Raw genomic sequence first — 10,007 nt, 5'->3', positions numbered from 1 at the left:
CCCCCCCCCCCCCCCCAAGCCCCTGCCTAGCAGAGGCTTCTGGCCTGGGACCATGGGGCTACTCCTGTTTCCCTGCACCAGAGAGAGAAATGCAGCCCTCAACAGCTTGCCAAAACTTGGAAAGTGGACCCTCTGCCCAAAATAGTTGCCTGCCCCTGATCTAGTCAGTGAGGTAGCTTTTAGAAGCTCTGCTGTCCTTCTTATTTGTTCAGCTCACCATCTTCTGGTAAAAGTTCATACTTTTTATGGGAGGTTGTTGCTTTTAAAATGCCATTGTTCTGGAATCCCCAGAGGGAAAGGGAGATGGATGAAAACACACTGTTTTGCCACCATGGAGTTGACAGCACTGGTTGCAAGTTATTTGGCATAAGATTTTGGGGGAGAATCATAGAAAAGTAGGCTGGCAAGGCCCTCTGGAGGCATTTATTCCAACCCCCTGCTCAAGGCAGGACTTTCCCCATCTAAATCATCCCAGTGTTTGTCTAACTAGTTCCAAGGGTAGCTATTCCACAGCCTCTCTAGATAGTCTTGTTCAGTGCTTACCCGATGGATACAGGTGATATCCATGCTTGCAGTGACAGTACCCTCTGCTGGCCCCACTGCACACTACAGCTGGTTTGTATTGCAGACTGATGTTGGGTTGCATGACATGTTCCACAACACATGTAATAGATTAAAGACCAATGGGAATAGGGCTTTGGAATGGGAGGAAAAGATCAAAACAGCTCTTGGTTCCTAGCAGCTTCTGCCCACTTGGTAAACACAGAAGAAGTCTAATCACTGCAGTTTGCACTGGTCTCTCTCATTAAGACTGGGCCAGTTCTGGTGTGCCCAGTAATTCTGTAGAAGGGGGTAATTCCTTGGGATGAGAATCAAGAAAAAAGCACAGTAGAAATGGTAAATCCTTTGATTAGCTGAACTCTTTCCCCTCCCCCCAGGGGTCCCTGTAAGCAGCAGAGTCTCCACAAAAATTCAGCAGCTACTCAACACTCTGAAGCGACCAAAAAGGCCACCCCTGAAGGAATTTTTTGTGGATGATTTTGAAGAAATCGTGGAAGGTAATGAGCAGCAGTGTTTTCCCAACTGTTTGTTGCAGGCCTAAGCCCATGATGAAATTAATTAGGCCATTGTACAGAGTTGACTTAGATTGATTTCCTCTTCACAGCTGATGTTTGCAGGCATGGATCATCTGTGGCCAAGTTCCAGTAGCAGCAAAGCAGTTTTCAAAGCAGTCCTTTGTCCTGTGGATGGATGATACGATGCTGCCAGCCTCGTAGTCTGGCCCCAGTCACTAGCCCTGTATTCTTGCTAATAGCTTAGACTTCTTAACAGAAACCTTAGATGCGTTTTGTAAACCTAGTGTCTAAAATTACCTGAAACCCCTGATCACTTCCCAAAGCCAAGGGAGATTATCTCATGCCAGTAATTCCATAGAAGCTGGTGGCTTCTTGGTTCAACATTGTGGAATTCAAATTCCATGTAAGGTTTTTTTGTTTGTTTTGGTTTTTACTGCATTCGTCACCATGATATGAACACCTGCAGGAGTGCACTAAGTGACTTGACTAATGTCTGTCCTGTGGTTTGTTCTCCCCGTCCTGTCCTCAGGGGGAGTGTTATACATGCAGCGCATTGTTTGTTTGGGTGGTTTTTTGTAAAGGCTGCTGTGGGTTTGTGTAGAAAAGCATTCGCTTTCAGTTTGCTTGTCCAGCTCCCCTGCCTGTGGCTGTGTGAGCTGGGATTCATTGGGAATGTTGTTTGCTTCCCTTGCAGTCCCGCAGCCTGACCCAAACCAGCCCAAGCCAGAGGGACGGCAGATGACCCCTGTAAAGGGAGAGCCTCTGGGAGTCGTGTGTAATTGGCCTCCTGCCTTAGAAGCAGCGCTGCAGCGCTGGGGAACCACACAGGCCAAGTGCCCTTGTCTGACTGCACTGGATGTTACCGGAAAACCAGTCTATACCCTGACGTACGGTGAGTATTTCTGCTGCTGTGGAGTAAGATAAAAAGCACAGGGTTGTTGCAGTCAGACCAGAAAAGTACAATTTCTGGGCTTTGAGAGTTTCTAGACAAAGCTGTGTAAATCCAGCATGGAAAATGTTCTGCAAACTGCTTGTATGACTAACTGCAGTGATCATCCATCTCCTCCTCATTCTGACTGTAGGATGGCAGTGTGACAGCACTTTATAAAATGTAGCATGTGATATGACCCCTGACCTAAACAGATTGGGGAAGGGGTCTGTGAACAAAGCAGATCTGAAAGAAATGAACATGATGCATAAGCTGGGAGACTGCTCTAAAGGCATCCGGGAGCACAAATGGGGGTGTCTGCAGGAAGGTGGAGTGGAAATGCGGGGAATCACTGGGCAACGCCACTACTGGCTCTGGAGATGCTTGTAAATACAACTCCAGCTCTGCTGCTTGTTTGTTTCTGGAGATGACAGTTTGGGAATCTGGAAAAAACAGGAGGCAATATTACTTTTTCAGAACTCTTGGATTTTTAACCAGCTCTCTTTGGAAACAACGGTATTGCTGGGAAATAATAAAATGGCTCCTCTTGGCCTTAAAAGAAAGTCTGTATCTTTTCTGGGCTAAAGCTGCATGAGGATGAAATCCTTGACACATGAAGGACTTCAGCAGCTGAGTTTGCCCTTGCACATTCTTACTGTTAGATGAACTCCCGGAGCAGACTGGAGTCAGACCACTGGGTTCTGTTAGTCTTACTGCCACTGTGAGCAAGTCACTTAGCCTTCGCCCCTCTGCTTCCTCTCTGTAAAGTGACACTTATGATCCTTGCCTGATAAGCCACCTGGGAGCTGGGTATTACTGTCCAGATGATGGATGTGGAGTCAGCAAACTTCTTCTCTTTGTGTTCCAGGCAAATTGTGGAGCAGAAGCCTTAAGCTGGCCTACACGCTGCTTAATAAGCTGGGTACCAAAAATGAACCTGTGCTAAAGCCTGGAGACAGGGTAATGAGCTTCAAAACTACCTGCTTCTTTCTCGGAAATGGGAAGAGGGATTTGTGTACTATCATACCCATAGACATTCAAATCTTCCTCCTTTAATGTGTGTGACTCATCCCAGAGATCAGTCTCATTTAACGGGAGATTTCCAGTCTCTATGAAGACTAAAGCTGCAAAGACCCCAGGGTGGCATGCTGTCATGTTTGCTTCTCTGTAGGAGAACACGTGCGTTCCAATTTTTAGAAAGGCCAAAGGGAGTTAATCACTGAGATTTGTGCTTGTAATTCCTAGAGGTGCCCTTGAACATCTCCCTTACATGTACCTTTCCCTGTAGAAACTGGGGTTGCTAACCATGTTGGAGATCTCAGTGCAGGAATTTCCATCTCTCGCTGAATGTATACTTACAGAGAAGAGCAGTACGTGGGTATAGGGAATGCACATGCACACTCTTCTGCCGTTTGCGGAAAACCCTGTAAAGGATCCTATTTAACATGTTAATGGGCGGAAAGATTCAGCAGTTTTCTGGTAGCAGTTTTGCTTTATGGGGGGCAGTGGAGAATGAGAGTGGCCATCAGATTGACCTTAATCTTGTTGTTGTTGAAATCAAGAGTTGAATCATGGGAACGTAATCCAAACTTCTGTGCTGTTCTGCATCCTCTAAACCAATGTTTCTGTGTGTAGGTAGCCCTTGTTTATCCCAACAATGACCCGGTCATGTTCATGGTGGCGTTTTATGGCTGTCTGCTAGCAGAAGTGATCCCAGTGCCTATAGAGGTACCTCTTACCAGAAAGGTAACGTTGATGGGGACTTGGAGAAGGGATAGGCTGATGTGGGATGATAACCAAGTCAGACCATCAGCCTCTGATGTCAGCAGGGTTTGGCAGCACTCAGCTGATGTCTTAGGAGTTCTTGCCGATACACTGTGAAAGAGGCACAGGAGCCTGGCATTGCAGAATGTAAGACTGGGAGAATGTACTGGATACAATGGGTTCCCCTGATGCTGTGGTGAAGCCTGTTTTCTACAGCAGAGATTGCCACCTGTCCTGTAGAGAGGCGTCGTTTCCAACAGTACAAAGAACCCACAGCTGCCTTTTGATGTCAGGAGGAGCTGTGGGTGCTCAGCACCCCTGATACACACCTGGCACTATGGGCCTGCTGCATGTGGCATGAGTTCTGCTTGCAAGAGGGTTTTCTCTGCCCTTACCGTCACTTGCACCATGTTGCCACATTACTGCTGTTTTTAAGCGCTGTGTGAAACTGGGATTTCCTGAGAGAACACAGTGGCAGCAGTATAATGGCAAACGTGGCAAGGGAGGTGGTAATGAACTTATAAGCTAGGCTGGTACGGCTGTGGGATTCCCAGAGCTTTGCTTTGCTTTGTGGCCTCAACACAATGACTGTCATGGCAACAAAAATGTGAAATTATGGCCTCTTCCAGTTTTTGGCCAGTTGGGTCACTTGGTCAGCTTTATTCCAGTGCTTTATGTCTGTTCAACAGGAATTAGTTTTGTGGGGGATGGACACAATGCAAGGCTCGTTTCAGTGCTTTATATGTATTTTTTTTTTTTTTGCTTATGAGTTACGGCCAACATTTTAGGGTTTTTCTTAGTGAAAGCAGGCCATGTGTGCTCAATAGCTCCATGCTGGCATGCATCAGAGCAGCCCCTCTTGCCTGTGGAGGCACCAGTCTGTCACCTCCAGTCCTTCTGGTCTTGCTAGTGCAATATTATCTTTCTGTTCTCCCCTGGAGAATCATTAATTGAAGGGAACAGACTTGCCAGGCATCAGGCGCAATAGCCCTCCATATTTTTATAGTGGGGTCTCATTTTCTGCAGACTCTTATTTTCTCACAGAACTACATCTGCCACAGCTGCTCAGCCTACCCTAGGGAACAGCTCTGAGTAGGAGTGTCTCCCTGTCTCCCTGCATGCCTTCATTACACAGACAGCATCATTTTCTAGAGTACGTTAACATACAACTCAGAAATTGTTGCATGCCCATCATTGCTGTCAGCCTGTGCTTGTTGCTTGAGTTTCAAACTATTGCCAGATGTGCAGGAGGGCAGCCCCAATGAAACGGGATGTTTGTTTTTTCCCAGCAGGTCCATAATGTTACCACCCAGGTACCAGAGCATTACCATACCTTGATTTTGGTACGGGTAAAATTGGCTTCAGGTTCTTCAATTGCTTGGAAGCTCTGACACTTGTTTCTTTTCCCTCAGGATGCTGGAGGTCAGCAGATTGGCTTCTTGTTGGGAAGCTGTGGCATCGCTCTGGCTCTCACCACAGAAGTGTGTCTGAAGGGGCTGCCAAAAACCCAGAATGGGGAAATTGTGCAGTTTAAAGGTTAGCTCAGTTGCAGTTTTATTTTTGCTGTAGCTCGACTCATGGCCAAGTTCCCTAATGCTAGCTAAGAATTATCTAAAACCATACCCTGTTTTGTTCTTTTTGGAGTGAGTGAGGTTTCCAGCAAGTCATCCCCTTTGTTTGGGACTATTTGTTGCATAGTCCACTAAGATCCAGATCAGGGCACGGCAATGGATATTAGGATTGAGTCAGCCTTGTAATGTTTTGATGGTATTTAGCAAGTCAGAAATCACAATCTGTCAGTGCTGGAGAGAAGGATGGTTTGAAATATAGCAGGGGACTGTCATAAAGGGGGCAGGAGTCCACATCACTCGAAAACCCTATATATGAAGGTGGGGCAGTGGAATGAATCTTCCAGGGAGTGACTCCCCCGCGAGTCGCTGGTACGTGACCTTTCGCCCGATCACGTAAGCCAGGGACAGAATCTCCATTTGTCACATGATATCAGTCAACAAAAGCTGCACAGCAATCCCTTCCTGATAAGTGGTTTCTGGTTCTGTGGGAAAGTAAACTCAGGTCCAAGATACAAGTCACTTCTTCAGACTGCTTTTTTAACAGACTCTGCATTTGTCTGTTTAGTCTTGCTTCTGGCAAACACATCCCTCAGTGGGATGGGCAAACAGTTGTCTCCTTGCACGTGGCAGAGGAATGGTGGTTTCTTCGACTAAGCAGGCTTCATGTTCCGTTTGATTTTTGCTCCAGGTTGGCCCAGGCTCAAATGGGTTGTGACAGACTCAAAGTATCTTTCTAAGTCACCAAAGGACTGGCAGCCCAACATCTCAGCTGCAGGAACTGAGCCAGCTTATATTGAGGTATGTAGTGGATGAGAATTGGGCTCCTTTTCTGAATGTAATGAGTGGAAGCCAAAGCAATGGCAGTTGGAATAATCCCAGCATTTTACTTTACACGGAGAAACAACGCGCCCTTCTAGTGAGTCCTGTGGATGCACCTGCACAAACAGGTCCTTTTTGAACGTCCCAGTTAATGTACAGAAGAGAGAGACTGCTGTGACTCATGAGGGCTTCACCTCGCAGTAACCCCCTTCACATGCAAGGTCCAGGGTTCCCAATTTGGCTACGTTTTGTGTTTTCCAGTACAAGACCAGCAAGGAAGGCAGCGTGATGGGCGTGACAGTGTCTCGAATTGCCATGCTGTCTCATTGTCAAGCTCTGTCTCAGGCCTGCAACTACTCGGAAGGTGAGCAGTGTTCCATGGCAGTGTTGTGCCTGATGGGGAGGGTGAGGGGGGCAAGTTCAGTTTGCAGTGAGCTTTCTCTCCATGCTCGTTTATGTGGATTTTGAAATCTAGCTTTGGGTGCTGGGATCATCTTTTTCCTCAATCAGAAGATTGCAGCATAAACTGAGACAAAGGGGTGCTCATAAATATCTCTGCTTAGAGAAAAAGACGATGGGCTTTTAAGCTTGCCTGGAATGTAAGCAAATGCATACCCTGGGGAAGCTTCCTCTGAGTTGTGCTCCCTCTGACTTGCACTGTGGAAGCATGTGTACAGACCAGGCCCTTCCCAGGAAACCAGGCCCCAAACCATGTAGAGCTTTACAGGCTCAAGCAGTTAGCAGAAATGACCAGAGGAGATGCATAAAGCTGTGCTGCAGGAGGTGTTCTTGGTCTGCTCTGCCTACCAAATCAGAAAGTAATATACATACCCTGTAGCTCAGAGTGCCTGCTAATAAGCTGTACATCATCATTTCTGTTTGAGATGCAAGCGTATGCATTCTGGGGGCTGTTCCTTGTGTTTCCCTGACTGCTGATAGTCCGTCTTCCAAAGCCCTTGAATGGCGGCCCTGTAACCTTGTCCTCTTCTGCCCCTTGTGCTTAATTAGGCTAAGACACTTGGGTATTCCAGGATCAGCATATAAATGCCTGGCTGGGCTAGAATGCAGTTTTCTTGAAGCTTTTTACATGTACTCTCTTACATTCACATTTGATCATAGATACATTAGCTCAGTGCCTTGTCATCCTCTTTACTGCACTGTATGAATACATCTGCATCTGCTGGATTTGGATTTGCATAATTAGGAGCTCTGACTATTTAAAAGGTGTAAGAAGGCAAGAAGATTAGCCTCCATGCTTGCAGTTTGCAGAATGGCTGCCAGTCTGCCCTGTCATGGAACCAGTTTGCTGCTTTCTTATCTGTCTAGCTTAATGCAGGCATTTGCGTGGTGGTTACCTTATCCACCATACAAAAGATCACTGATGTTTGGTTTTGCTGAGCTTAAAAGGGAATGGAGATTTTCAAAGGAGTGTAAGGAAGTCAACAGGGTGGAAAGACCAGGGTTGTGCTCACCTCTATTGTAGCATCACTGTTCCTCTTTCTGCCTAAAGTGAGACACCCCTTCCCCTGCCAGTCTGACACCAGAAGGGGCTGCCTCAGGGAGCTTGCTTGGGAAAGGGGCCTGTCCTGCCAGCAATGCAGCTCCATGTACCTGCCCGTCTGCTCAATTTCATGCTAGTATCACAACTTGCCTTTTTCAGGTGAAGCTGTAGTGAATGTTCTGGATTTCAAGAAGGATGCAGGGCTCTGGCACGGCATACTGACGGTGAGTGGTGCTTCAGGGGATAGGCGCAGAGGACCGTTGTTCTGAATGCTCTGTAGCCCTTCCAGATTGTAATGTGAGTTGTATTAAGGATGAGAGTTTGGGTCCAATTTAGTCCTGGGTCCTGCTGTACCACTCCCATCTAGATCCTCTGCCAAAAGTGGTAGCAGCTTTAGCTTAGTTGCTAGGCTTTCCTGTAAATTTGAGTGATGCTTTGATATACGGTCTTGCAGGAAGGGTGTAAATTTCCCCAGGACTTTTTTTCTAGTGGGGGGCCAGGGAAATGAGATGGGGAAGGCAAGTTCTTTCTGACTTGTATTAACTTTGTGGTGTTGGCACTTCCCTGCAAGTCTTCATTTCTGCTTTTCAGAATGTAATGAACAAGCTGCACACCATCAGCGTGCCCTATTCTGTGATGAAAACCTGCCCCCTCTCTTGGGTGCAGCGAGTTCATGCTCACAAAGGTACTGTGTGTCCTTTATGGCTTTCCAGGTGAACGAGAAGCATCAGAGGTGTGAGTTCTCTTGTGCTTAGGAGCCTGTCTGAGTAGTGTTCAGAAATGTGTCCCCTGGACTCACTTCCACGTGTGCACAGCGCCCTAATGCTTCATGGCTAACTGAGGGCAAGCCCCATCACCCTGATGGCAAATGGCCTCCACTCGCAGAGGCCCCCATGCCCCGAACCCTCAGCCGTGGCATGCCAGGCTGTGACCAATGTGCTCACTGGTGGACCTGCAGCACAGGTGAGATGTGCAGGCCTGCCTCCCAGTTCAGAGGCTGACTGGTGTTAGATCTTTCACGCTTCACTGAAAATCTTGCACAGTGGTTTTCTCTGTTGTAACATCTCCATTTGTGTCCTTGTTTTGCAGCAAAGGTGGCTTTAGTGAAATGTCGTGACCTGCACTGGGCCATGATGGCTCATCGGGACCAAAGAGATGTCAGCCTGAGTTCCCTGCGGATGCTGATTGTAACAGATGGTGCAAACCCCTGTGAGTATTCCAGAGGGAGATTCTCCTGGTCATTCTTGCCATGGACTCAGCTCAGGTTCCTTCTGTGTACCGACTTCCAGGGAGAGAATTATGGTCTTCAACTAACAGGCCAGAAAGGCAAGCCTTGGCTCTCTAGTGCAAAGGCAGAGGCGCCTGGTGCTGTTCCTGATCTGAACTCTCTACGGTTTTCAGACTTTACGATTGTAGATCCTACCTTTTTAAAACACGTTTTTCTCTTTATCCAGACCTGCACAATTAAAGGAAATTCAGTTGCCTATACCAAAATCTTTTGAACATCTATTCTTAAATACACCTTCTAGGTGCAAAGGCAATGCTTCTCCCTAAACTTGTTCAGTTGTAACAGTTGTGGTGAAATATTAGGGTGGGGTGGGGGAACAAGGGCTTAGCAAGGAAGTAGTGGCAGCTCTGCAGTAGAACGCAGGGAGTTCTGGTAAGAAGATTAAAAGGTAAGTGCGGTGATTTGTCTAGCAGGCCAGGGAACAGGAAGAGATGCATTAGCTGGCTGTGTGGCAGAGGGATGTGGGGGTGAGTGGTTTTAGATTGCTCACAGGGGATGAAGAGAAGGGTTTTAAAAATGGTGTTGAAAGAAATGAGCAACAGATCTGCATTGCGTGCTGCTGATTACAGGGCTTAATGAATGTCTGTCCAGATGGTACCAACTGAAGGGATGAGACTGAAATACTACTAGGGATGTTTTGGATGTGTACACAGAAGAGAAACAGCCAGGGAACGTGCTATTTTAAGGGAGATGGAAACTATTTCAGTCCTGTGAGTGATTCTTCATGCATTCTCCAGCAGGGCATTATTTGGAAATTTGAGGTGTCTGTTTGAGTCCATTCTGTAGCAGAAGCAATTCCTTTGTGGTATAGATGCAAACTCAAAAGATGGGTAAGAGACTGTGGTTGTGAGGTTGCTATTTTTACTCATTCAGCTTTTGAAACCCCTTTAGCTATCTGTGTTGTGTTGTGAGGCTTTCCTCAGTAGGAGTGTTCTCACTCTCTCTGTATACCACCTGTCAGAGGGCACACTGTAAATTAATTTGTGCAACTTGACCCAGGATTACAGAAATATGGTACAACATGGCTAAACGGAAGTCTGCTTTTGAGAGGATGCACTGG

General features: G+C 46.9%; 1 protein-coding gene across 1 annotated transcript in view; it reads left to right on the top strand.

Annotated features, from left to right (window-relative positions):
- DIP2B (disco interacting protein 2 homolog B) overlaps positions 1-10,007 on the top strand; it is a 69,035-nt gene that overhangs the window by 22,518 nt on the left and 36,510 nt on the right. The window contains exons 6-15 of the mRNA XM_019511157.1: positions 939-1,058; positions 1,771-1,968; positions 2,873-2,964; positions 3,640-3,732; positions 5,181-5,304; positions 6,028-6,137; positions 6,420-6,522; positions 7,819-7,883; positions 8,251-8,344; positions 8,749-8,868. Of these exons, the coding sequence (XP_019366702.1) occupies positions 939-1,058; positions 1,771-1,968; positions 2,873-2,964; positions 3,640-3,732; positions 5,181-5,304; positions 6,028-6,137; positions 6,420-6,522; positions 7,819-7,883; positions 8,251-8,344; positions 8,749-8,868 (1,119 nt within the window). The remainder of the gene's footprint in view (positions 1-938; positions 1,059-1,770; positions 1,969-2,872; positions 2,965-3,639; positions 3,733-5,180; positions 5,305-6,027; positions 6,138-6,419; positions 6,523-7,818; positions 7,884-8,250; positions 8,345-8,748; positions 8,869-10,007) is intronic.

Source organism: Gavialis gangeticus, unplaced genomic scaffold (genome assembly GCF_001723915.1).
Source record: "Gavialis gangeticus isolate Ggan-Ray unplaced genomic scaffold, GavGan_comp1, whole genome shotgun sequence".
NCBI classification, from domain to species: domain Eukaryota; kingdom Metazoa; phylum Chordata; order Crocodylia; family Gavialidae; genus Gavialis; species Gavialis gangeticus.
Note: the sequence above shows the minus strand (reverse complement) of the source record. Positions and strands in the feature narration are given on the sequence as shown.